General features: G+C 50.7%; 10 protein-coding genes across 10 annotated transcripts; 4 read left to right on the top strand and 6 right to left on the bottom strand.

Moving 5' to 3' along the window:
• Nucleotides 1-114: 114 nt before the first annotated feature.
• On the bottom strand, nt 115-1,191 carry GGS25DRAFT_521155 (phytanoyl-CoA dioxygenase family protein; the record flags this gene model as incomplete). Its single annotated transcript, XM_049264004.1, has 2 exons — nt 115-199; nt 467-1,191. The coding sequence occupies 2 exons, from the start codon at nt 1,189-1,191 to the stop codon at nt 115-117; spliced, it is 810 nt and encodes a 269-aa protein (XP_049118328.1).
• Nucleotides 1,192-1,817: 626 nt separating this feature from the next.
• GGS25DRAFT_257094 (uncharacterized protein) lies at nt 1,818-3,893 on the bottom strand. The gene is made up of 4 exons (XM_049257251.1): nt 3,497-3,893; nt 3,224-3,422; nt 3,023-3,164; nt 1,818-2,953 (listed from the first exon to the last, which is right to left on the bottom strand). The coding sequence occupies exons 1-4, from the start codon at nt 3,686-3,688 to the stop codon at nt 2,269-2,271; spliced, it is 1,218 nt and encodes a 405-aa protein (XP_049118327.1). The 5' UTR covers nt 3,689-3,893; the 3' UTR covers nt 1,818-2,268.
• Nucleotides 3,894-4,308: 415 nt separating this feature from the next.
• On the bottom strand, nt 4,309-5,757 carry GGS25DRAFT_257219 (uncharacterized protein). The gene has a single exon (XM_049257253.1). The coding sequence runs from the start codon at nt 5,616-5,618 to the stop codon at nt 4,833-4,835; it is 786 nt and encodes a 261-aa protein (XP_049118326.1). The 5' UTR covers nt 5,619-5,757; the 3' UTR covers nt 4,309-4,832.
• Nucleotides 5,758-8,861: 3,104 nt separating this feature from the next.
• GGS25DRAFT_521152 (Fructosamine kinase-domain-containing protein) lies at nt 8,862-9,969 on the top strand (the record flags this gene model as incomplete). Its single annotated transcript, XM_049264003.1, has 4 exons — nt 8,862-8,901; nt 8,985-9,104; nt 9,380-9,650; nt 9,819-9,969. 4 exons carry the CDS (start codon nt 8,862-8,864, stop codon nt 9,967-9,969), a joined length of 582 nt encoding a protein of 193 aa, XP_049118325.1.
• Nucleotides 9,970-10,667: 698 nt separating this feature from the next.
• GGS25DRAFT_257039 (3-beta-hydroxysteroid-Delta(8),Delta(7)-isomerase) lies at nt 10,668-11,880 on the top strand. The gene is made up of 2 exons (XM_049257249.1): nt 10,668-11,200; nt 11,271-11,880. Exons 1-2 carry the CDS (start codon nt 10,933-10,935, stop codon nt 11,723-11,725), a joined length of 723 nt encoding a protein of 240 aa, XP_049118324.1. The 5' UTR covers nt 10,668-10,932; the 3' UTR covers nt 11,726-11,880.
• GGS25DRAFT_257036 (dipeptidyl peptidase IV N-terminal region-domain-containing protein) lies at nt 11,880-14,499 on the bottom strand. Its single transcript, XM_049257248.1, has one exon. The coding sequence runs from the start codon at nt 14,372-14,374 to the stop codon at nt 12,035-12,037; it is 2,340 nt and encodes a 779-aa protein (XP_049118323.1). The 5' UTR covers nt 14,375-14,499; the 3' UTR covers nt 11,880-12,034.
• Nucleotides 14,500-15,655: 1,156 nt separating this feature from the next.
• On the top strand, nt 15,656-17,107 carry GGS25DRAFT_257032 (uncharacterized protein). Its single transcript, XM_049257247.1, has one exon. The coding sequence runs from the start codon at nt 16,146-16,148 to the stop codon at nt 16,977-16,979; it is 834 nt and encodes a 277-aa protein (XP_049118322.1). The 5' UTR covers nt 15,656-16,145; the 3' UTR covers nt 16,980-17,107.
• On the bottom strand, nt 17,108-18,431 carry GGS25DRAFT_257031 (putative polyketide synthase protein). The gene has a single exon (XM_049257246.1). It carries the CDS (start codon nt 18,094-18,096, stop codon nt 17,236-17,238), a length of 861 nt encoding a protein of 286 aa, XP_049118321.1. The 5' UTR covers nt 18,097-18,431; the 3' UTR covers nt 17,108-17,235.
• A 62-nt stretch (nt 18,432-18,493) lies between these two features.
• On the top strand, nt 18,494-21,115 carry GGS25DRAFT_257017 (Metallo-hydrolase/oxidoreductase). The gene is made up of 6 exons (XM_049257244.1): nt 18,494-18,860; nt 18,918-19,153; nt 19,211-19,469; nt 19,520-19,565; nt 19,620-19,978; nt 20,031-21,115. The coding sequence occupies exons 1-6, from the start codon at nt 18,712-18,714 to the stop codon at nt 21,058-21,060; spliced, it is 2,079 nt and encodes a 692-aa protein (XP_049118320.1). The 5' UTR covers nt 18,494-18,711; the 3' UTR covers nt 21,061-21,115.
• Nucleotide 21,116: 1 nt separating this feature from the next.
• GGS25DRAFT_257018 (PLC-like phosphodiesterase) lies at nt 21,117-23,757 on the bottom strand. Its single transcript, XM_049257245.1, has one exon. It carries the CDS (start codon nt 23,614-23,616, stop codon nt 21,568-21,570), a length of 2,049 nt encoding a protein of 682 aa, XP_049118319.1. The 5' UTR covers nt 23,617-23,757; the 3' UTR covers nt 21,117-21,567.
• Nucleotides 23,758-25,104: the final 1,347 nt, after the last annotated feature.

Raw genomic sequence — 25,104 nt, 5'->3', positions numbered from 1 at the left:
TAATTGGACACTGATTCTCTTTTTGGCAAGTTCTTGATGTTTCATCCATGTTCAGCTGAAAGACTCAATGGCATTATCCCGTCAACGAATACCCTACGTCACCGCTCTCCCTCCCTAATCTGACGAGTCTGGCGCGCATGCCCTCAGCTCTGTCTCTGTCTTTCTCGTCCAGACAGCTGAAGTCGCAGCGATCGACCCACTGTCGTATCAATGTAGTTAGCAAGTTTATCCACTGTAGGTATATAGGTAGGAGTTGTCAAGGGCGTGCAACGTTGATAGTTCGATGTTTTTATACATGTATAACCTGCCCTTTTCGACATGTTCACCAACGAGGAAGAAGAAGAAGAAGAAGAAGAAGAAGAAAACTAGAGTGAGTAAGTAAAAGCAACGAAAGCTCACCTCCCCAACAGCATGCTGCAGCACATTCCTTGCCCTCGCCCTCCCCCCCTTCACATGTCCCACCGACCCATGCAGGCTCATCCTCTCCCTCTTCCCGTCATACACCCCCCTGTGCAGGATATTATTATCGTAGAACACCACATCCCCGGCCCCCAGCCTGACCACCACCTGCCCCTCCATCTCCCCCTCGAACGGATCCGCGGCCCTCTCCCCCTCCGTCCGCGCGCGCCGATGCGACCCCGGCACCACGACCAGGCTCTCGTCGCCGTCGCACAGCGCCAGGTTCCACTGCGCGTGCCACGCCGGCCCGCCCAGCAGCCGCGCCTCCTCCTCCGCGGCGCTCGCCGACGCCGGGATGTCGTCGCGGTGCCACCCCAGCGCAAAGTCGCTCCCGTCGGAGGGGCGCACGAGCAGGTTGTACAGCTCCATCACCAGCTCCTCGTCCTTGGCCGCAGCAGTGGTGGTGCTTCCGTCATCGCTTAGCAGCAGCAGTTCCTTCGCGACGTCCAGAACACCCCCGGAGCCGAAGTAGCTCCGCGCGAACACCCCCGCGTCCGCCAGCGCCGGGTGCAGCAGGTGCTGGACGCCCCATATCCCGACGCCCGGCGCCCAGGCCCAGGGCGGGAACTGCTTGCCCACCGTGCGCACGTGCGGCCACCTGCCGGCGGTGGCGAGGGCGACGGTGCGGGTTGCGGCGGAGTGGAGGTCGGAGAGTTGGGAGGGGGGGAGCAGCGAGCGGATGATTACGAAGCCGTCGGTTTCGAGGTGCGTGCGCAGGGGGGAGGTGGGCATTGTGGTTGTTGCTCACGTGTGTTTGTGGGTTGTGTAGGTGTGGAATTTGTGTGTGGGTGTGGCTGGTGGGAAGATTGGAAGGAAGGTCCTTGTGATGGATGGAGTTACCTTCGGGCCTAAGACGGTCTTACCTAAGAGTTGGGTATTAGGACAGGTATAGGTATGTAGCTTTATTCCCCAGGACTCGGTGTGGTTGTTTGCGCAGGTGCCTAGATGCTCAGCTCTAGTAACGTCACTCTTCCTGGCGAACTGCCTTAGTAGGTAGTTTAAGCTTAAATCGACTTCTGTCTGTCCTCGTGGCAGGGATCGTGATGTATGGGTTAGCTGTGACTAAGAAGATAGGTAGGTAGGTAGGTATTCCTTAGGTACCTGGAGTAGGTCGAAATTGGGGTCATGATCTAGCCTGGTGATGGTATTAAGATTATTACAACGGTAGGAGTTAGCTACGTGACTTGCATCTCCATGTATAGTCGTCGATCTTTGCTTGGAACGTCAGCTATCTGATGATAATAGGAGTGGAGGTGGTGGAGGCGATGATCTCGATTACATTGCGGGGTCATCTATCTACCTACCTACTAGGTACACCGTACCAGTGCCTAGATACTATGCTTGAACTAGTGTCGGCCGGCTTAGGGTGCATGTAATAACTGAATCCTCCAAGCAATTGGAACGTTGCCTGATTGCTCGGAATGGGTCGGGAAGTGGGGAACGGGGGGAATAGGAATAGGGGCGTCAAGAATGGTATTATGGTAAGAACCTTGGAAAGGGGTTAGTTACCTAGGTTAGGTAGGTAACCAGGTATCAAGCTCCCAGATTTTCCAAATCTCTTGAATACATGTTTTTGATTAGTAGAAACGTGAGTGTATCTACCGCGTACCTGACGAGGTAAAATATATAGCATACATAACACCTCGGTGACGGAACGAGATCCAATTCCAACGCCGTCGCTAATGAGAATGACATAATACCTATCAAAACCGCACGAAAGCAGATTACCACCGTCCCTATAACCCTAACCCTTGCACATCATCCAATAGATAGCGTAACTCATAACCCAAGCCCTATACGTACACATCCTCACAACCCCACCCCCGAATCCTTCATATCCTGCGCCCTCCTCTCCCCCTTAACATACTCACTCAGCCTCATCTCATTCGACTCGTCCCCATGGCCACTCATGTACTGCCCCCTCGCCTGGCCGGGCGAGTACGGGGGCAGCGTTAGCCTTCCCAAATCTTGCCGCGGGTGCCGGTACCCATCCGTAACCATCGCTGCCTCGGCAGCCGACTCCGTGGACGGATCGATAATCATGGGCATGATGCCTAGCGAAGTGTCCGGCGCGGTGTTAAGGGTAGCAGTGCCTATGAACGAACCGCGATGCTGCCGCGGGACGGGAGAGATAGGCGAGACCTGGGATATCGGCGACGCGGCAGAGACGGGGGAGACGGGGAGGGGCTGAGTGCGCGCTTGTTCGCGGAATACGCGGTCCCGGTTTGCTTCATTAGACGACGAGGACCCAATCCCCCGGGTTTGCAACGAGGGGCTGGTCCTGGACCGCGGCGTGAGGACGCCCTCGCTCGATGGGCCGATGTCCTCGACATCCCTGCTATTGAGGACGGGGCTCTGGACTTTGGGGACCCGGTCAAGGTGGTAGAAGTCGTCGCTCGAGTTGTCGTACAGCGGGTCCATCCGGCAGTTGTTCTTCCAGTGCATCTCGAAGAGGCGCAGGGCGCCGAGGGTGACGGTTAGCATGTAAGTTAGTCTGTTGGCGTTAGTAAATGATGTCAAATAGGGGGATAACGGAATGCTAGAAGGGCTATGGGTAAAGTACATTAGCGCTGCTGCGATGAAGTAGAAGCTCCGCTCTAGGGGACAGTATTTATCCAGCACCCCTTTTCTACGAAGGTCTTCGTCGCCGAAGCGGATCGTGTCGTAGCCAGGAGGTGGGTTGTCTGGGGCATCGCCTTTTTCGACTATTCTAATGTCAGTATGAATTTTCTATTTTAAAAAGGCAATGTTAGTAGGATGTTACCATCGAGCCGTGTTAGCCCATGACAATCGATAGGAAGTCCCATGCGAGCAAGCACAGTCATGATAGCGAGCATCAGCCCATTAAACAACACATCGCAAACGAGAAACGTTCTGATTAGCGCCGCACTGGATCTTCGTCGTGGGCTCCCGGCATGCTGCATGAGTAAGACGATGCTGGAGTAGATGAACGCGGCACATGCCTAGATAGATACGCCATACGTTAATCGACCCGACGTTTGACAACTCGGTAGGTAGGTAATTAGATTCAACGAACCATCAACTCCAGCGCAAACATACTGTCAGCAAAGCCCAGCCGGTTGATATGCGTATACACGAGCAGAAAGCCATTCAGCAGCGCGGTGACCAGCGTGCCCGCCGCCTGCAGCAGCCTGGCGACGAGAAGCCATCGTGAGAAGCTCCATCTTGGCAAGAACGTCAACGGCCGACGTAGCGAATCCCATGCCATAATATTATATTATGTAAGAAACGGGGGGGACTTGGAGGTGTTTCGTTTCGTTTCCTCCTCCGTAGGTAGGTAAGAACGGAAGACGACGCGGTGTTAAAGAATGTGTTTCAAGAAGCTTTGAATGAGGATGACCGACTGACCTCCCCGCCCCCCTCCTACGACTTTGGGATATTGGATTGGGGGCTAGAGGTTTATTTTTGATACGGGCAAATCGGAATGAGGCTATGCCTGGGACTGTATGTAACTGTAACCCGTGAAGTGTCCCTGGGTAGCTAGCTAAGCTATGCAGCCCAAGCCAATAAATATTCATGTTGGTTAGTCATTGCGTGCATCTTCCTTGGAAGTCTATGGTCTATTTGTGGAAAAGCTTTGTCTTTAACCCTACTCGCATACCTACCGACCTATACCCCTTTACATGCACTTGTCCATGTGAGGCTCACTGACATATCCTAGGCGACAGATAAAATGCATGTAATCCGTGGAGGGGGTTTCAAAACCAGACTTCCTCTGTAGTAGTAAATAACTCATGGGGAATCCGGAGTTGATGACGGGCTGGAGAATGAAGCAAAGCACTCGACTTACTTGCATGCATGCATGCACCGCCTCCTCTGCAGATCCACCCAGCGCAACCCAAAAACGCCAAACGAGGTGCAGAAAACAAGACACCTGAACAGCCCTCTCGAGGCGTAATTCCAATATTTATGTTACATACCTAGGGTCTCGCTGTCTTTTCCCACATACCTAGGTAATTTTCAATTGAGGCTGGTCAGGAGACATTGCAAGTCTTAATATAAGTTTTGCCCCCCAGCCGCGCAGAACGCAGAGCAATGGAAGATCAACAATGAATCATGAGGGCCTCCCAGATTTAAAAAGATGGCTGCATAATGACGAGACTGGGCAGTGAAATCGTGTATTGGGTATTTTAATGATATCGCTCATGATGCGATGCAAGTGGACAATAGGATGGCATGTTCGGTAAGATGGCACGTAGCCGGCATCCATCATACGAGGGACCATCTTTGGGTAGCCTCTAGTAATTCAATAGGCATGGTCTTGTAAGCTCTCGAGGAGGTATCGACGAAAAGAGGCAGTAATAGACAATATTCCACCTGCGCTGCACCGTAGACTAGGTAGGCAGACAGGCTTACATGCACATCTCATCCGGCCAGCGCAGCGTAAACGCCGTGACCGTCTTCCTTACTTCCTCGTCGCCGGGATCATTCTCGAACATCGCCTTGCTCATCTTCTCCTCCAGGATCTTCTCGACCCGGAACCCCCTCTCCCGCGCGAGCTCGAAGAACGCGAGGTCCTTGTGCTGCAGCCACGGGCGGTAGCTCGTGAAGCACACGAACGCCTTGCTCGTCCCTTTTCGGCTCATCGTCGCCTCGATGCTCCTGATCATGTTCCCGTGCTCCGAGTGCCGGAAGAGCAGGTCCGCCAGGATCAGCACGTCGAACTTGTCCCGCTTGACGGGCTCGAGGTGCGCCAGCAGATGCGTCGGGTCGGCGCCCCAGACGTAGCCATCCGCGACTATCGCAGCGGACTTATCGACATCGCCGTTGTCTGCCACTGGAATCAACTCGCAGCCCAGGATGTTTTTCTTCATATTGACGACGAGATCGGGGTCGGGATAGTCCGTGACCACAGTCTTCTGGGCCCCCAAAATAGCGCACACTATGCTGGGCAGCCCGGCGCCAGCGCCGAGCTCGAGCACAGTCCGGCCCTGGACCTCGGATGGGTGGGTCTCGAAGTACTGCGATATAATGCGGCTGCCATTCCAGAGGTGGTGTGCCTCCAGGGGGCTGTGTCCTACCAGATGGAGCGTGATGGTCTTGCCAGACTGTAGTGTGTAGACCTGTGACGTGGGAGGTGGCGAGGGCGGGTAGTAGTCAGCCGGTTCCTGGAAGAAACCTGCGATGTCTGGCTCCATGGGGTTTGTGACTAGCCAGTATTTCCTATAATTCCTTTTTTCTTCTTTTTTCTTCTCTTTTTCTCTTTTTCTCTTTCTTTATTCTTTGCGATTTTCACGTGCAGCAAAAACTAAAGAGTTAAAAAAAAAGCCTTGGAAGAATGACGGTGGGCCAAATCAATTGAAACCGCCAACCCGCCAAAACATTAAAAATATTGATTATATAAGCACAAGGTACAAGGCTCGCCATACAAATTTATATGGTAATAGATGTACCTTTACAAGGAGGAATAATGCTACATAACCTACCATATACCACCATATATACCACCATATATACCATCTTATATACCACCATCAAAGCCTCTAGATATTTGATAAAACTTATTCTGAATAGTCAATATATATATACAATTAATTAGAGAGGTAAACAACAGCTGAACAACGGGTGAACAACGGGTGAACAACGGGTCAACAACAGCTCAACAACAGCTGAACAACAGCCCAATTACATAGGTGGCTAGGTATGTATTTAGGTGCCTACGTATGCTACAAGCCTCTAAGATACCTCCTAAACAGCTACTTAAGCAGCTAGAGGCTAGAATAACAACTACAGAGACCTTCAGGGCTGTTGTTGACCCGTTGTTGACCCATTGTTGAGCTGTTGTTGACCCGTTGTTGAGCTGTTGTTCAGCCGTTGTTCAGCCGTTGTTGAGCTGTTGTTTACCTATTTAATTAATTATATATATATATTGACTATTCAGAATAAGTTTTGTCAAATATCCAAAGTCTTTAATGGTGGTATATATGGTGTGGGCGCAAGGTACATTTATTACCATATAAATTTGTAAGATAAGCCGTGTACCACGTGCTTTTTTTTTATGTTTTGGCGGGTTGGCGGTTTCGTTGATATGGCGCACCTTAAGAATTAAAGATAAAAGGGCAATGCTCCACACCGTGCGTACTACCTATCGCAGTACACTAGTACGTACTGTCCTAGGATGACTGTGCAAATACCCCTATTTTGCCCCTTAAAGTCAAGACAACAAGACAACTAATATTGAGGTCGTGTAACGCATAATTCCTACATGTAATAAGTCATCTACTTTTAGGCTGTCATGTTACCACGCTACTTGCCCCGAAAGCTATATATAGGTATCTAGCTTGGAGGTGAAAGATCCCATCACCAAATGATGAGCAGCCCCCTTTATTAAGCGCGACCGACGTTGTAGCCCCCTTCACATGAAAGCTACCCGGTATATACCTAGGTACATTCTCAGGCATAACGACGCCTCTCTCTAACCGCTTATCTCGCCGATAACCCCCGGTGTAGGTATGAGTGCATAGATTAACCTCGTCATCCGTTCTCTGAGTCGATGCTCCTGAGGCTGTCCTACTCCCATATCTCTTGTTTCACAGAGCCTCGGCTCAAAGTACCTAGTTAGGGTAAACAGAACTTGGCTCAGCTTGGGAAACAAGACCTTCGGTAGGTACCTAGGTAGATTTCCATCAATCGCAAATACCGTAGAGCGACGAGCTCCTTGTTTGTAGATACGGACAGTAGCTTGGGAGAACCTCAAATGCCTATATGTTTTCCTGGTTGTATTCTCAAAACCACCAAGCCATTATCCTTGTGGGACGTAGCATGGAATGAGTAACTTCTTATATATTCTAAGAAATATACCTGGGGCCAACGCACCTTGTGTCTACCCCTAGAAGCGCATCATCCTGTATACCACCATTGCAAATAATCAAGAAGTGGTTAGGGTTTGTTGCACACGACGCCGTTCTGCACTTGGCTCCACCGCTAGTTGCTGCTTACTATGCCGTGGATAAGGCTATCAAGTGGTATGTCATCCAAGGTATGGGGGCCAAGTTTTCGGTGTGTAATGCAAGAGGTAGGTAGGTACTTGAAGAGTAGGTATGAACGAGTATCTCAACACCAGCTGTCGGAAGGCCGAGTCCCACCATGCCTAAGCAACAAGTAAGTAACAAGGTGCACTCATTAATAGTCCCACTATCTATGAAAGTTTTCTAATCTTCATTGCTGTAGTAGTGAATGCCTTATCCTACTGACTGGGAATCTTGCGTACTCCGTTGCCTCACCATTCCACTACATCATTCTTGATCACCGCCACCTCTCCCTTGCTCGGACAGATAAACCGTTCCATCTGGCAGCAACTGGCAGAGCCTCAGGCCAGAGCTCGTGACCCAATCATGCGGTATAAAGAAGTGTTTTGTCACGTCCCCCAGGGTTGCTGTTATCACGGCAACATGTGTTGTGCAGACCCAAAGGCTACTGTCTATAAATGCCATGCGACCATCAGCTAACAAGCCTAAGGGATACGTAACTGCTTGGGTGACCCTTTCGGAGAGCTTGAGGGGTGTGATGGAAGCCGGACTCTCTGTAAGGCCTTCCTTCCTGAAGCTGTTGTGGGTAGGAGCATAAAACTGTGATGAACGCGACTGAATTCTAACTTTCTAGTCCGTAGGAGGAGTAGACGCGAGTGGTAACTTTGGTATGTTGCATCAATTGTAAGTGATTCAGATAATTCGGACATATAATTAAGGGGATTCGACTGCTCTTCGTGTAGCTTCCATGTAAAGACTGATACACGCTCAATCCTGATGTTAAGTAGCAAATTAGATCTCGAGGGGTGTTGTCTCCATTGTGATGTTTCTCCCCCTGGCGTCTCACTCTCGGCTGTCACTTGTCCTCCTGGTAGAGTAAGTACTTGTGTCTTCCTATCTCCGTAGACGAGGAGCAGCTTGCCACTATCGTCAAAGAACAGTTGCCGTGTATGACCACATTCTGTGTGCGATCCCGTCTCTCTATAAACATCTCTAGCAAACGTCTCCAGCCGCCCTACGCTCCTTGCAGTGACCCTATTTATAACAGTGATCGACCCGTCCCGGAGAGAGAATGCGAGTTGATCATGACTTCGGTTCCACGTTAGACATGTAATGTTCATCCTCTAGGTATGGTACTTGGGCAATGATTTGTCGGGTATTGCTTGTCGGGTCAAAGAGCTCTATTGCCCCACCCTCATTAACATATGCAATATGCTGACCAGCCCTGTTGTTAACGGCTATTGCTGCTATCCCTGGCTTACTGTCCGCGTGACTTTCTGGTGCTGGTAAGGATATGGAGGTATTTCTTGTGTCTTCATAGAGGTATATATGATGAGGCAGCCTGAGATCTATGCACTTATTCCTTACTACCTAACCAGATATAATACAGATGGCTAATATCTATGTCACAAAATGAGTGTATCAGTCGAGCTTGACCCTGCTATTATCAAAGGTGCTGTATACATTAGGTAGTTATCAACACCCATGAACTACGAAAGACATATCCGTACGCACAACTAACAACAATGTTCCCAGTGTTGAACGATAAGAAGATCATAGGTGTAGAGCAGCTTCAGGCATCAGACCGGGCCTCTTCCCTCACTGTTAAGACGCAAGATGCGAACGGCTATACGAGGGACTACTTCCTCAAGGCTAGTATCCCCATTTCTATAAATACTGGACATAGCCGAATATCAAATCAAGCACTCAGATAGCTAACCGGAGAAACCAAGGGATAGACCGTGAGATCAGCGGACGCGGCTAAGCGGGTTCTTGGGGAGTACATGGCAATGCGCGAGATTTATACTACATCGCCGGACTTCGCACCGCAGCCTCACGGATACGGCAAATATGAGAGAGGGAAGATGCCCACTTCTTCCTCTGTGATTCTGTCAACATTCACCACCCGCCCCCTGATGCCGTTCGGTTAGGCGAGAAACTGGCCCAACACCATCGGAAAAGCAAGTCGCCTAATGGCTGTTTCGGGTTTCATGTTACTACTTTCGATGGGAAACTGCCTCTAAATACGTTTATCATCAAGCTACTACGCGGCGTCTATGAACTAGACACAGAGATAAACGGCTTCTGGAAAGATCTTGACCATGTAATGCATATAGCATTCTCAAGACTTATATCTCGCCTGCTGGACCCCTTGACTGCCAACGGGCGTTCCATCAAGCCATGCCTCATCCACGGCGACCTGTGAGAGTCCAATATTGGGACTGATAAACAGACGAATAATCTGTACATATTCGATGCTTGCTCATATTATGCGCATCACGAGAAGGAGATGGGCATATGGAGTTGCGGACATCACAATATGAAGTTTCAGGAGTATGAAGAGGAATACTTGAAACACATGAAGCGCAGCGAACGGGTCGATGAATTTGACGACCGGAGTCGACTTTATTCTGTCGAGACGCTTATAATCAACTCGGCTCACTTTCCCGGGAAGGATACAAGACAACTAACCGTCAAGGAGCTGGAGTACCTCATCAAGAAATATCTCGATGTGGATTGATATAGTTAATACGTATAGGCCTTTGAAAGAGGTGATTGCTAGTGTGGTCTCCAACAGCTAGGTTAGTGAGCTTCAAAACTGTATGTTGGGATCGACATAATAATAACATCCAATAAACGGGCATACCACACTTGGCTGTCTTTCGGTCAAGTCGCCGGTCGGGGGCTTTATGCCATAACACTTCTTGGTACTGATCCACGTGAGAGTTATAACTACTCCTGAGTGCTTCTGAACCTTGACGGTGCTCTTCTTTCACCTGGCTCTGTAGACCAAGATTGCCCGACTACGAGCGATGCCGGCAAGGAACGTCTTCTACACCTTATATTAGTAAACTGGGTCGTAACTATTAGCATAATTTCATCATGAAACCAAAAGGTTCTTCAGTTACGACACAATTTGAAAAAACAAAAACATCGACCTTTCCGATGGCTGACGGAGATATTTCTAATTGAAAGCGCTGCAAAGTGTATGAGGTGGGTGTTGAGAAAGGAGAGGGCTGACGAATAAAAGGGGGTAACCTTGGAACTATTTCAACCCTGTAAAACCCTGTAGGTTAGCTGCAGGAATCACTATCACTGCTGTATGTCAGTGGCCAGGTACGCTAGCTTTACGTACCTGGGACCCAGGTGAAGTACCTAATGGATCCAAGATCCTTAATTGATAGGTACCAACTCAGCTCTCTTCATCTCATTTGTGGGGCTTAATCCTCAACAGTGTGCTAAGATTAGGTGTGGATTAGCGCGTTGTTGCCCCGGCCACGGGCGTACTTGGGTGCTTGGCAAATTAAATGTTACAAAAATTTAAGGAACAAAAATAAATCAAAAAAATAAAATCAATTAATAGCATCGTGAAGCTTCACGACCACGACCACGACCCTTCCTTCCTTCAACTCTCCGCCAAAAGTATCCCTCGGCTCCCGTCCCTACCTACGTACCCAATCACACTCCGAGACCTCCACTCACCATGGCTGACACGATACTCGATTCCGTGACAAGCGCCGTTCCCGAGGCAGCTCTGCACCCTTACTATCCTCTCGGGGTCGCCATCCCAGGCTACGTCGCAAAGTCTCTCTCCACGATCGAGATCCTCGGAATCTTCACGGGCACAATCCTCAGCATCCTCGTGCCCACGTGGCAATACATCCGACACACGCGCAAGGACATATCGAGAGGGGAAATGCTTACCGCGCTGTGGTTTGTGCTGTGCGGGTGCATACACCTCGGGCTGGAAGGTAAGTCGGGTCGCATGCATCGTCTTTCATCATGGGATGAGCAATTGTGAAACTAAACATCCATGTATAGGCTACTTCGCCTTCTACCACCAAGACCTTGCCACGCGCTCCACGGTCCTCGCCCAGCTCTGGAAAGAGTACTCGCTCTCCGACTCGCGGTACCTGACCGCCGACCCCTTCGTCGTGTGCATGGAGACCATCACCGCCGTCTTCTGGGGGCCTCTCTCCTTCCTGTGCGCGTGGTTCATCGTCGCCGACCACCCGCTGCGCCACGTCCTGCAGTCCATCATCAGTCTCGGCCAGCTGTACGGCGACGTGCTGTACTACGGGATCTGCACTTTTGACCTGGTCTTCTTGGGCATCGAGTACTCGCGCCCGGAGCGCGCGTACTTCTGGGGCTACTATATGCTCATGAACGCGTTTTGGATCGTCATTCCGATTTATCTGATTTACCAGTCCGCGAGGGAGACGAAGAATGCGTTTGTACAGGCGAAGCAGGCGACGAAGACGAAGCAGGCGAAATAGAGTAGGGGTGTTGCTAGGTGTGTATATAATAGACTCTGTCGCCACGTTAATATCGACTTGATCGCATTAGCCATTGGATACCGGAGCATGGCGGGGGCGTTGTAAAGTAATAGAATAGGAGAATAATTATCGAAGAATTCGCAAAACACGAGTAGATCTCATATAAGTCGCGGGCGACTAATCGGCACGAAAGCCCATTGACCCTGACGCTCGGTGTTAAGTTACGAATTATTTATATTGCTTAGAGCTATCTGAAAACAGTTTATACCCAGCCCTGATATGCAAATATTACATTTACCTAACCTACATCTAACCCACAAACCACCCCTTCGCCCTCCTCGTCCACTGATGCGCCAACCCCCCACTCTCCCTGCTCTTCTCGCGGAACAGCAGCTCCGTCATAAACTTGTACAGATACGTCGACGCGCCATGATACGAGATCCCATGATCGCTGTCCGTGAAAACCCTCCACTGCATCTTCTCGGGCGACACCCCGGCCCCCACCAGCAGATCCACCAGCGCCGCCGAGTTCTGGTAGTGCACGTTGTCGTCCCCGAGGCCGTGCATGATGGCGAACCCGCCCGCGACATGCTCGAACCCCTCGACGCCGCGGACCGCGGACCGCGCGTAGCCCTCCGGGTTCAGCTGCGTCGTCTTCATGTACCGCTCCGTGTACATGCTGTCGTAGAAGCGCCAGTCGCTGACGGGGGCGACGATGAGGCCCAGCGTGAAGACGCCGGAGTCCGCCTCCAGCACCTTCGAGGACAGGTACCCGCCGTACGACCACCCGAAGATCCCCACCCTACCCGCGTCGACGAACGCGTTCTGCGCGGCGAGCTGCTGCGCGGCCCAGATCTGGTCGGCGGCCTCGAACTCGCCGAGGTGCGAGGCCACGAGCGCGCGGAACGCCCGCCCCTTGAACCCCGTGCCCCGGTTGTCGACGGTGTACTGGATGAACCCGAGCTCGGGGTCCGAGGCGATGTACGCGGCCCAGCCGATCGAGTCGAAGGATTTCAACACTTCTTGCGAGCCCGGCCCGCCGTACGGCGTGAACAGCACGGGGTACTTCTTCGACGGGTCGAAGTTCGGCGGGAGCTGCTGCTTCACGTTGAGGCTGTAGCCGTCGGGGTGGGTGAGAGTGAAGTAGGTCGTGTTCGGGAGGTTGTACTCCTGCAGCTTGTTCCACAGCGCTTCGTTGGAGGTGATGGTGCGCAGCGGCGTCGCGGTGTCGTTGATGGCGTACAGTTCCTGGTACGGCACGTCCGGCCCGGAGTAGCTGAGGATGTAGTACCCCCCGCCGGAGGAGAACGATGCGCTCCAGACGGCGGGGACGGTGTCGTCGACGAGGGCTTTCGATTCTTTGCTCGAGTAGGAGACGGAGTACACGTGGCGCTCGGTGCTGTCCGCTTGGGTCGACGTGTAGTACACCAGCTCGCGCTCGGTGTCGACCTTGAGGATGCGCGCTACCTCCCACTCTCCCTCGGTGAGGGCCGTGGTGCTGGATCCGTCAACTGCGTAGAGGTAGATGTGCTGCCACCCAGACTCGTCGGAAACGTCGAGGTAGTATTCCCCGGTCGAACCGTTTATAGGCCCGACGAATTCGATCCCCATGTCGTTGTCCAGCCACCCCTCGGTTCCGTTTCGCTCCCTGACGATTTCCGTGGTGATCGCGTCGCCCACATCCACACGCACGTGCTTGGAGGTGTCCTGCACGCGGTTGAAAGCACGGTAGATGACGCTGCCATGGGCAGACGTGACCCACGCAATCTCGCCCACGACCAGATCCTCAGCCGGATACGCGTCAATCGGCACCGCCACCTTCTCCTCGCCCTCGATCCTCAGCAGCGTCAACGACACAGTCGGGTTCGTCGTGCCGACCTTGGGGTACCGCAAGTCGAGCAGATGCGGGTACACGGGGGCGATGTCCTGGTTATCCATGAAGTACTGGACCGTGAAAGTCTCGACGCCGGTCTCGTTGAACGTGAGATACGCGAGCACCTCGCCGTCGGGCGAGAACCAGAGCGCGGAGCGGTCGCCGAAGATCTCCTCCTCGTACACCCAGTCCGGCACCCCGTGGAACAGGTCCGCGGACCCGTCGTCCGTGATCTGGGAGACGGCGCCGTTCTTGTTCAGGAACAGGTTGTTGCCGCGCACGAAGGCGATCGCGTCGCCCGCCGGCGCAAACTCTGCGTACTGGATGTCGCCCGCCTGGTCATCCACCAGCGGCGTCACCTCGCCCGTCGCGACGTCGAGGACGGAGTAGTCGGCGAAGTAGGAGTGGCGGTATTGCTTCGTGTAGTTCGTCGCGAACAGCACCTTGGCGAGGTCTGGGCGGATCCAGTATTCCACCAGCCCCTCGGGGATCAGGTCGGCGGCGACGAAGGTCGAGCTCTCGCCCGTGATGAAGTTCTCGAGGACCAGCGCGCCGCCGTCGCCGCTGTAGATGTACTGGCCGTCTTCACCGCCGGTCAGCCAGCTCACGGAGCGGGAGCTCGCGCGGAACTCGTTGTTCACCATCGTCTCGTTCCATGTCAGGATCTTGTCGCCGTTGCCGGTCGGTTGGTGCGGCTGCCGCGTCGGCTCTATCGCGATGGCGGATTGCCCTTGTAGGAGCAGCGCTCCGGCGAGGAGCAGAGCTTTGAGTTCCATTATGAACCAATTGAACGGTGCTTGTTAGTAGCTCTCACCGCTGGCAAGTTGGTGGGCAAAAGAACGAAGCCGGTGTTGGCAAAGAGGGAAGAGAGAGCATGACTTAATGCGAAGCAAGACAGTCCCTCTTATATATATTTTGTATGCATTATCCCATTCACCTACCTAGGTTAGCGAAAAGCTCGGCAGAGCTCGTTCGCGATAGACGCGCAAATTGCGAATTGCATGGTCCCCTCTGTAAACCTGCAGGCTACTCTGCTGTGATGCTACCGCGGGGCAGCAAGTTCCTTAGTGAATTGCTTATCGCCTTCCCATCTGGGGGATCTTTGTAGAAAAGGTCAAGAAATGTTGCCTGCCCCCTGTTACCTTGGCGACCAGGTAAGTCCAGGTACGAGAGCTTGGCGGCTTGGTTGCCACCAATGAAGCTATCGCGATAATCAGTAAAGGTCCGGATACGATATTGGGATCCGAACTACCGGATTGATCGATAGCTCGGGTTTGTATAGACGATTGCTATTTTGCTACCTACGTAGGTAGATATCGTATAAGAAGGTGTGGGAACACTGAAGTTCCATTCAATATCTAGGCACGATCACAATAATTCTCCTCGGGAAAATATATTTGGATCAAAATCGCCTGTTGACCTCTCAAATTAGAACAGAATGAAAGTGCCTCCCTAGATATTCATGAAAGTAAGTAGGTATTTCAAGCCACATCTATTTATAATACTACTCTTCTTACCCAGATTTCGACCGCCTGATTCCGTCGTTCGCTGAGCCCATCAGTCTGTGGGTTGTAGATAGTGGGCAGAGCGACGAGGATGCCTATCCGGTTGAACAGCCATTGCCAAATCTCGGAACGCAACTTGGAATCTCTATCTGAGATGGCTTTGAACCGGTTACCCTAATCATACTGCAATAGGCTTATGGGGAGAACCTCAGTCCATTCTTTGGCGGTGTAGGTCTTGTTACCAGGGATTAATATGGCAATCTTGCTGAACTTGCAAGTTATCACCATCAGACTGTTAAGATATGTATGACCTTCCATGGCCCAGGGGCTATTCTTCAACAATATTACCTAGGTGGCTCTACGATAAATTCTCATGCCGCTGTGTGGTAAGGGATAGCGAATTATCGCCCCAGTGTCCCGCAGCGCTCCGAAGTGATCAAAGCAGTTTGCAAATAGACATGTATGTATGCTGCTTTGAAGGCGGAGACATACTTTGGAGAGATGATGCTTTGTGGAGTAGGCTTTTTGGAAGTTGGAGGTGAGGTGAGGTGGTTACAAGATCTGGCCGTCTTTATGTATGTGAACAAAGTGGCAATATGTGCTAGGTATCACGAACTCACTACTTACCACGATCATTCCCTTTCCTTGCCACAGAGAAATCTTACCTAGGTACATGTCTGCAAGAGGTAGATAAAGATTGGCTCTTCATTGAACGCTCCCTTATTCTTTTCTTGCAATATATAATATATTCCAAGTCATTCCGCCACGGACTACAAGACATAGTATCTCCTTCCTTCAATCGTTCCCTTTGCAAACTCCAGGGGGCCTTTAAGGTAGGTAATAAGCGATGCCAGCAAAGTGAAGAAGTGAAACAATAATATACTCCTGTCACTTATGCCGTTTGATAAAGAAGCATCACCAACTCATGATACTAGATTCGTGGACAAAGAAATGTGTAGTATAAGTACCCAGGCAGTATTTCACGGACCAGTACTCCAATCTAGTATCTCCATCAAAGTCAAACAGAGAAAGCATAATCACGATGGAATACCCACATCCCAATTCTCCGTCTTCCGAAAGTGACGATAAAGAATGTGTAGCACCAGGCCCGAAGCTGACGCCCGAGCATCTTACCACCCCTGAAGATACATACGCGTTCCTTCGGCACTTCGACACCGTATTCCTCATTGACGACTCGGAGGGGATGTTTGAGTATTGGCCAGAGATAGCTGCGCTGCTTCAGAGCATCGTTTCGATTTGCAACGAGCATGACTCTGACGGCATCGACGTTTTTTTCGTGAACCACCGGCCACCCGGGCATCGCCTATCCGGGTTCCTTGGCTCCGAAGACGACCGCTCCGGATACCGGCACATTCGAAAGGCGAGTGGTTCGATCGAGATGCGGGACAACGTGGCTGGAATCTTTGCCAGGGTGGTCCCCCGCGGGAGCTGTAGGCTCGGACGTCGGCTAGGTTATATCTTGAACAGTTATATGCGTGATTACGAGATGGGACTTCAGACCAGCATCGACGGACCCACTGGGCAGCGCCACTACCTAAAACCACTGAATCTCATCGTGATCACGGCCGGCTTTAGTGAGGATAACCCGAAGGAAGCGCTGATCCAGACGGCGCGTAGGTTAGACGAACTACACGCGCCAGCGTACCAGGTCTCCGTGCAAATGTTCCGGGTCAATGATGACGAGTCGCCACGGCTGGCTATGGGGTTTTCTTATGACACTCAAACCGAAGCGCTGGATATGAGAGATAAGGCACCCCCGGTTACGTGGAGTGGTTTAGAGGGGGAGTTGACATTGGAGACAATATTGAAGACTGTGCTGTTTTCTGTGAAGAGTTGTATTGACAAGCAGGATTGAAATACGTTGCTAACGACTCCTTATCTCTTAGACTTCGTGATGATTTCCATTAAAGTTGTCCGAGGGTTGATCCTTTGCCATTCCGTAGATACCTAGATAGCTCTTGCATCGAGAACATATGAAGCCCTACTTAGTTTAGATTAAGACCGTAAGAAGACTAAAGAAAATCCTTATGTAATTGAGGTAATGATACCAGTTGAATGCCAATGTACGTACCTAGGCGGGCATCTATCAAGCAGATACCCGGCCTAGTGCCTTAGAATTTGAATCGCACATAAGAGCTCACATGCCGAAACCAGGGCAGGTGTGAGTAGGTTGATAGCATCAAGCGGGTGCCCGCGGGCATGCGTGAGTAATCGCCTAATTCGCTAAGCCCTAAGCATTCCAGCATTTCCAGCTGCGGGTGCAAGGTCTCTAGTATCTTGGGTTCGTCAAGACACCAGCTCAAGGACGCTCCTGTGCCTGTGAGGTTTCCAACCGAACCTTGTAGAGGCACCATCATGGTGCCAACGAAATCAAGGATTAGCTGACCCGTCTTGAAGTGCTTAACTAAACGTCGAATCAAATGCTTTCCTGCCTCCTCCTCCAAATACATAAGAAGCCCCTGGCAGATGACAACGGTCGGTCTATCAGCAGGGATTTGGTCGAGCCATGCATCCTCGGTTACGTCTGCAGCAATTAAGTTGTAGTCGCCTGTCGGACATGGGATGAGCCTACTCCGCAGTTCGACCACTTCTGGGTAGTCGACGTCGATCCACCGAACGTTGGTCAGGTCCGTCTGGAGACGATGCCACCGACTGCCAAGGCCACAGGCTAGGTGAAGAACGGTGGCTTCAGGATTATTTGCGAGAAACTCAAGAGTCCAGCGATCTAGGCGTAAGACACGAAGAGTGTGCATAGTGGCCTGTTCATCATTGATCTTGAACTTTTCAATGTCGTGGTCGATCTGGTCTAGGACTTGGACAGCATAGATATCATTGAGGACGGAATTGGGCATGTTGGCATCGCGAGCTCTAGCTATCAAGGGTCCCATGAGTGTCTCTCGAGTACCCGTTAGGGAGATTGTAACTTTTCCCCCATTGGCATATGGGTTATTCGGAGGAATCAGATCCATCATGTTGGTAATATCAAGTGAGTATCAAGTGAGTAAGCGTATGATACTTGATGGTAGAAGGTGGAGGAGTAGACATGATGTGTGAAATTCAGCAATAAATAAAGTCACTGCAGGGCTGAGTCAATTCTAGAAAGAATACCACTTTGGAACAATAAATCTGATGTTAGCATGGGTATAGATAGGTTAGAGCGTATTATGAATACGGCGTGTATGTAGGTGTCTGCAGCTTACGCTGTATGACAATTGAGCAATTAAGGATGAAGATTGGGAGTGGATTGAGTGCCGACCCAGGGGCAACCTGCAGTTAATGAGATCCAACGCTAAGGGAAGCGCTAGTAACCTCCACTGATAGAACCTTATACAGTGGATATCAAGTACCTGTAAATATTCACTGCAGCGAGCCAGCGACACCATTAAGCACTGAGTACTGCCTACACAGTACCTGCAACCTCAATGCTTCCGTTTGCGAGCTTTTGTCTCTAGTAGGGCATTCCTTAAACTCCCATTTTGATACCTATGTAACCCTCAATTCACTTTAGACCATGATCTTCTCCGACGCCGCTTATTTCCCTCACTCATATCTCCTACTACAACCCTTCAGTTCGTCCATGGCCCAACATGTCGACCTTCAATGGCGTCATCCACGAGTTCCCGGACATCAGAATCGATTACTTCCGGGGCTTCGACCGTCAGCCCCCGCTGGCCTGTTTTCTCAGCCACGTGCACAGCGATCATCTTGCTGGGCTTGACAAGCTCCGAAGTCCCTTGTAAGTCACCCAGATGTGTCTCGATTGCTATCCCGCTTCTAACCACCGATAATATAGCGTTTATTGTTCAGCCGCAACTCGGGAAATCCTGCTGCGACTAGAAAAGTATCCATGTCGTCTAAACTACGCCAAGGGGATCTTTGAAGATCCCCGGATGCAAACGTACAAGCACCTGGCCAAGGTGCTTAAGCCTATCCCTCTGGATACCCCCACAGAGGTTGAACTAGAGCCTGGTAGAACTATCCAGGTCACGCTCCTAGATGCAAATCATTGTTCTGGCGCTGTAATGTTTCGTACGTTTGTGTGACTTGTGGCTAAACCTATTGACTAGTATTAACAAGCATCGGCAGTGATCGAAGGTGATGGCAAGGCTATCCTATATACCGGAGACATCAGAAGTGAGCCGTGGTGGGTTAATTCCATTGCCAGGAATCCGACGATCCTGCAATACTCAATGGGGATCAAGTGTCTCGATTGTATCTACCTTGATACTTCCATTGTAGACAACTTCCCACTACAATCCAAAGCTGAAGGCATTTGTGAGCTTTTAGAGAAAGTCGCACGGTACCCGAAAGATACCATCTTCTTTATGCAAGCATGGACCTACGGGTAAGTTGAATCAGCCCCTAAACCACCATAAGTGTCTAATAATTTCGTAGGTACGAGGAGGTTTGGGTCGCTCTATCCAAAGCCCTGAATTCAAAGGCATGTAAAGCTCCTTTAATCTAGTAGGTCCGATAGCTAACGACTTTTCTGAAGATTCATGTGGACACGTACAAGATGGGGGTATTTAAATCTCTGGCCACAAAACTCAAAGATAATCGTTTCGCGGCCCAAACGCACTTGACTAAAGAGGCCCCCTATCTTGCAGGCTTCACGTGCGGCAACAATCAGCGCGAGGGGTGTCTGACGCTAAATGAAGACGTACGAATCCATAGCTGCGAAAAAGGCACGGCTTGCGCCGTCGTGGAGAGTAAGCCAATTGTCTGGATCAAGCCAATCGTCGCACATCTTAAGGAAGGGCGGGACATGGTCGAGGTAGGCATTGGCGGTGGTGGCGATGACCTCACACATAAACCGAGCCTTGAGATCGGCGACATCTTGGCTTGGTGCGAGAAGTAAGCCGTAACATCCATATCCTTTAGACGTACATCAACTTATGCCTTGCAGAAACAGCCAAGGCGACCAATCCTTGGACAAAGTAAGAGATAGCATCAAGGATATTCTCGAGAGCATGCTACTAGGGTCTAGAGACATCTGCCTCGACATGGACCTATCCGATTTCAAGAAAGAGGAATCCACGGCGAAGATCTTCGAAACCCTCGCCAAAAAGGCCAAAGACATCCAAAACCCGACAAAGAAGGTCGAGGATAGCGATCCAAGCAACCTGCTACCCAGGCAAATCGTCTTTCCGTACGCCAGACACTCATCACTACCCGAACTTCGTCATTTGGTCCACACCTTCAAACCCAAGAATGTCTGGCCGTGCACCGTGGATCCTGTGCGTTGGGAGGAAAGAGGCCACAGCATCCAAGGGCTCTTTGGGGACTGTTGTTCTGGCGACGTCTTTAAACACGACCTCCTAATGGAAGAACAGTTCGAAGAGAGGCGCAGGCTAAGAGCGGGGAGTGAAGACCGGGAACACGGGTCTCAGCACACGACGATATCTAGTTTGGGGATGCTTTCGAGCCCTATGTCATCATCTCACCACCCCAAAAATATCAGCATGACTGATGACAAGGAGACCACGCCGACGGCAGAGACCCCGCGCGTAGCAGGACAAAACAACCCCTCAGTCCCCAATGCCCTACTCCAGCCCCCTCACTCGCATATCTCACTGCCACTGCCACCACCACCATCACCATCACCATCACCACCGCCCACCCTCAACAAACGCAACTACGAATCCTTCCAGCACGACTATACTCCCACTCCCTTTACCATCGCCAAACCCAAACCCAAATCCAAACCAGACTCAGAATCCGACACAGACGACGACGACCCCCTCCACCACCTCCTCCTCCACGATTCCCAAACCTCATCCCTATCCACCCACGCGTACGCGACTAGATTGCGCGCCTACCGAGCCGCGCGGGCGAACATGGAGGGTAGAGGCGCGTGGAACAGGATTAGCCTTATATCGACGACGGATCATCACAGTGAGGTTGAGCCGGAGTTGGGGAATTACAAGGGTTCGTGAACGTGAGAATTGGGGATATGAGGAGATGGAAATGGAAAGGGAGAAAAGAGGGAGGGCATGGGATTGGCATTAAGGGGGCTGGATCCGGGGCCGGGGCCGGGGCTGCTATTCGTGGTCAATCTCTAGTTAAGTCATGTTATTTCATAGTCTCAAGTGATACCCATGATGCAAAGTCATAAATACTCTCAAGATTAGTGCCTAGTAGCCTAACCTAGTACCCAATGTAGGTACGATATCTATCAACCATCAAACTAATTTTCTTCTCTTCATGTCCCAATCTGCTACCACCAACTATATACCCGCTTGCTCGACATCGCCCACCATGAAAGAGGAAAGCAACCCAAAAATTTTGCTATGATATGCTTTTAGGCATATGATGATGATGTGGGTAGGCAACACACTGTTCCGTGCCTACATCAAACCACATTTCTCACGGCAACACCCAAATTTGCTAAATCGGCCATGTTTACTGTCGCTCACTTGTGGAGTCGACGCGGAACCCACACCCTACGTGAGTTTTTTGTCGACCTTCACAAGTACCACGCCATTGCTCTCCTGGCCCTCTTTGTCTAGCAAATGAACGAACCTATACCCTGTTCGAAGTCTATCGACACGGATACAAGCCCAGGCGGCTAGGTCATCGCGGCCGATTTCGTCGTCCTTGACGAGGAAGCGCACGAACGTGAGCTCGGGCACGACGCCGGTGATCCCCTTAGCCACATCTAGCGCCTCGGCTTTGAAGTCGGGATTTATGCCGCGCTGCGTTTTGGTTCGCGCCTTGTACTCGCCTTCCTTGGCCCGCGTGCCATTACCCCCAGCAGCGGCTGTCACATGGGTGCCGGTGACAGAGAGGTGTGCATCGTGCGGTGGTTCCGTGTGTAGCTCGACTTTAACATAGGGCTTGAACCCGCTTTCCTTATCATCTTCTTCGGGCATCGGTAGGTCCTGCGCAGCGAACACGGTGATACGAAGGTCGAGAGTCTGGTGCCTGATCATTTCGGGGGCGGGGATCGGTGCGGCTTGTTCTTCCTTTCCTTCTCCTTCTCCGCTTTCTTCGCTGATAATGGTGACGGGTTTCCTACCCCGGTAACCCTCTGGCTTCAAAACATATCCCCCCGTGCCGGCGAATAAGCCCTCATTTAGCATCATGCCTTCGTCCCATTTCTGCCAGTTGAGCGCTACAATCTGGATCCCCTTGCGCCAGAATGTTGGCGCGTCCAAGTTTGATGACCCGATTCGCATGCCGGAAGGATAGGTACGCATGAGATACTCGCGATTATGTTCGAATAGCTTAGCTGCTTCGCTTTCGTGCACCTCCGCTACGCCGCCTTCCGAAAGGGAGAATATGTGTGTCGGCATTGAAGCCTCAGGCTGAGAAAGAGATTTAAAGGAAACGCCTCGCGTGTAGACACCTAGCGCAGACAGAGCCTGTATAATCTTGGAGGCTTTCTTGACTTGCTTTTGCGCCGTGCCCGATGTTGTTGTCTTGGCAGTGGGTGGTAGACGGTCGTTTGATATCTCATCAGTGGCCGCCCCAAGCGCATCGGGAGGTGCGTATTTGACCTTGACGAGGATCTTGTTGCGTAGGTCACCTGGAGCAGGAAGGAACTTAGTGTTATCGGGAGGCTGAGGCAGCAGGAAGCCAGCCCAGACATCGTTGATGATCCGGACCATAGCGTCTTGTTGCTGCTCGCAGCAGTGAACTTCCAAACTTACTATAACCGGCAAGTCAGAGACGATAAATGCGCTGTCTCGGATAGCCTCGCAGACTTTGCGGAATGAAACTTCTTTGGTGAGTGTGTAGCCATGCAAGACCCTAGGCTCGACGATTCCTGCTTGGGGACTAGGCGATTTCTTCAGCGGCGCTGTTCCATCAGTAGCTGTCCCTTCTTTATTCTCGGTTGAACTAAGCTGCTCCTCTTTCTTTCCGGTGATTCTCTTGCTCAACCGACTGCCAATAGATTTCGGTAGCTTCGAGGCAAGCTTTTCTCTACGGCTAGCTTTCCTGATAGCCTTAATCTCCTTGGCGTCTTCGTCCACGCTACTATCGGAACTATCCGACACTTCGGAATCAGAGTCGTCGCCATCCCAAACATCAATCTCGACACACCGGCAGCCGCGAAGCAAAACGTTCCTGTAGGCATCGGCGTCAGAGTGGCTGTTAAGCTGGTTGCCTGTTAGGTAGGTATTGTGACTGGAGCTGATAAAGTAGCTAGCTAGTGGCCAGGACAGGTCCTGGTCTGACGGTGGTGCTTGTGCATTAGCGGTGGCAGAAGTCATGTAGTGCAGGAAGCTGGCAAAGTCGAGATCATCCCGAGAAGCGATATGACCGGATGGATCTGTGACCTTGTCGGCCTGTGAGTGATGCAGGAACTCGATAATAGAGTCCTTGTGCCATTTCTTATCGGCGGGAGATGCATGCTTAGAATAAATATCCTCCAAGTATCGTAAGACGGTAGATTTGACTTCTTTGATAGTACGATCTTCGCCACCCGGTTGGCCGCCGCCTGCTTGGTGAATGGACTCGGTTGGTGGGAGGGGCGTTGTCTCCGCCATAATAATGACCAACAAATTGCTCGCTTTGCTTTGCTTTATTCTTCAGACAATAACTGTATCATAAAAGTGGTCATACAGAGTTTGATTTGGGAGTTGTGAGACAAAAAACGAGTGAGTATGTACGATTAGTACATAGCACCTACTATGTAGGTATGTGGTAGGTATTGATGACTATGAGGTTATTTCAATGTTAAGTTCAAGGTTGGAGTATAAACAAGAAAATGGCGTCGGAAATGGATATGGCAACAAATCAAATGCAATACATCAATACTAGGTATGTATTATGTACACTGGTTTGTACTATGTAATGTACCTAGAAATCCAAAAGAAGGAAGAAGAGGGTCCTGAACTTGATTATCGCGTGGTGTTTTATCCTTATTTTATTCTGTAGCGTCTGTAGCGTCTGTAGCGTCTAGCTGTGACGTCTCATCTCACTAATTCCCTGCCAGCAAACAATTCAATGAATGGATCTGATTCAGCCCAGCTTCTTAGCCAGTTACAGTGCTGCAAATACCCCACTTGCTTTGCTGGCTCGGCAAAGGGTGTAGTGTAGGACAAGTAGGAACGTCTGGCCCGATTTAGGGAGTGAAAGAACGATGAAACTGTGCCAGCAACAGGTTTTTTAAGAGTTTAAAAGGCCAAGGAATTACATGGTGTAAACACATATTGCGTCACTGTACTTATACCAACAATTACATAATATTCAAAGTCTCAAATGACATCGCAACTTCAAAGTTTCCAAATAATTTGGCAAACCTTGGTACCTTGCAGCTTCATCCTACCATCAAGTCCAAGCCAACATTAGATGGATAGTTTCTTAACCTACCTACCTAGAGTAACTACTAACTACTATGTATGAAGGTTCAATGTTTATTTATACCTAACCCAAATCACCACATGGGCCATAATGTAAGAAATCTAAACTATCGTGAGCTTCCTCAAAGACTTCAATGTAATCATAATATAAGAGGTCTGATGTCTTTACTTAGCCTTGACCACTGGCACTGATCCAAGTTTGACTGGCAATCCCAGGATGCTCTGTCTTTGACTTTACCTATGTGTTAGATTTAGCAATTGCCCTAGTTCCCTGATTGTTTATGGGTATATGACCGTATATCAAATATTAGGCAAGTAGGAGCCAAAGTCAGCCTCTTAGCATCGACCTTGAGACGTGATGCTTAACCTTACTGCCTAAGTTGATCCCTTAGGTATCCGGGTAGGTATGCTACTAAGGCAACTGCGTAGCCCCCATTATCGAAGCTTATTGACATTACCTTCCAGCTTGGAAGGTATGGGTGTTGCTGAAAGATTCCAGAAAAGCATCAATGCAGTCTTTCAATCCAATCTACTATTTTCCAAGCCCAGCTCCTGTCTGCGGTGGCAGCCTACCAGTTTTGTTCATTGCTCCTTGTGCCAAACCATTCACCCCCCTTTATCATATGGAGACAAAGATGGTATCCGAGCATAAGGGCATGGCACACGCAAGTG

This window comes from Hypoxylon fragiforme (genome assembly GCF_022984875.1).
Source record: "Hypoxylon fragiforme strain CBS 206.31 chromosome Unknown GGS25scaffold_4, whole genome shotgun sequence".
NCBI classification, from domain to species: domain Eukaryota; kingdom Fungi; phylum Ascomycota; class Sordariomycetes; order Xylariales; family Hypoxylaceae; genus Hypoxylon; species Hypoxylon fragiforme.
The sequence above is the reverse complement of the archived record's forward strand: the minus strand, read 5'-3'. Positions and strand labels throughout refer to the sequence as shown.

Bases quoted from the DNA above. Each gene is read 5' to 3' on its own strand.
- GGS25DRAFT_257094 (XM_049257251.1), bottom strand. From the start codon at position 3,688: ATGGCATGGGATTCGCTACGTCGGCCGTTGACGTTCTTGCCAAGATGG. The intron at 3,165-3,223 runs GTAACATCCTAC...ACATTAGAATAG, and splicing joins TGGGCTAACACGGCTCGATG to TCGAAAAAGGCGATGCCCCA. The intron at 2,954-3,022 runs GTACTTTACCCA...TAACGCCAACAG, and splicing joins TTCATCGCAGCAGCGCTAAT to ACTAACTTACATGCTAACCG.
- GGS25DRAFT_257219 (XM_049257253.1), bottom strand. From the start codon at position 5,618: ATGGAGCCAGACATCGCAGGTTTCTTCCAGGAACCGGCTGACTACTAC.
- GGS25DRAFT_257039 (XM_049257249.1), top strand. From the start codon at position 10,933: ATGGCTGACACGATACTCGATTCCGTGACAAGCGCCGTTCCCGAGGCA. The intron at 11,201-11,270 runs GTAAGTCGGGTC...ATCCATGTATAG, and splicing joins CATACACCTCGGGCTGGAAG to GCTACTTCGCCTTCTACCAC.
- GGS25DRAFT_257036 (XM_049257248.1), bottom strand. From the start codon at position 14,374: ATGGAACTCAAAGCTCTGCTCCTCGCCGGAGCGCTGCTCCTACAAGGG.
- GGS25DRAFT_257032 (XM_049257247.1), top strand. From the start codon at position 16,146: ATGGAATACCCACATCCCAATTCTCCGTCTTCCGAAAGTGACGATAAA.
- GGS25DRAFT_257031 (XM_049257246.1), bottom strand. From the start codon at position 18,096: ATGATGGATCTGATTCCTCCGAATAACCCATATGCCAATGGGGGAAAA.
- GGS25DRAFT_257017 (XM_049257244.1), top strand. From the start codon at position 18,712: ATGTCGACCTTCAATGGCGTCATCCACGAGTTCCCGGACATCAGAATC. The intron at 18,861-18,917 runs GTAAGTCACCCA...CCGATAATATAG, and splicing joins GACAAGCTCCGAAGTCCCTT to CGTTTATTGTTCAGCCGCAA. The intron at 19,566-19,619 runs GCATGTAAAGCT...ACTTTTCTGAAG, and splicing joins CCAAAGCCCTGAATTCAAAG to ATTCATGTGGACACGTACAA.
- GGS25DRAFT_257018 (XM_049257245.1), bottom strand. From the start codon at position 23,616: ATGGCGGAGACAACGCCCCTCCCACCAACCGAGTCCATTCACCAAGCA.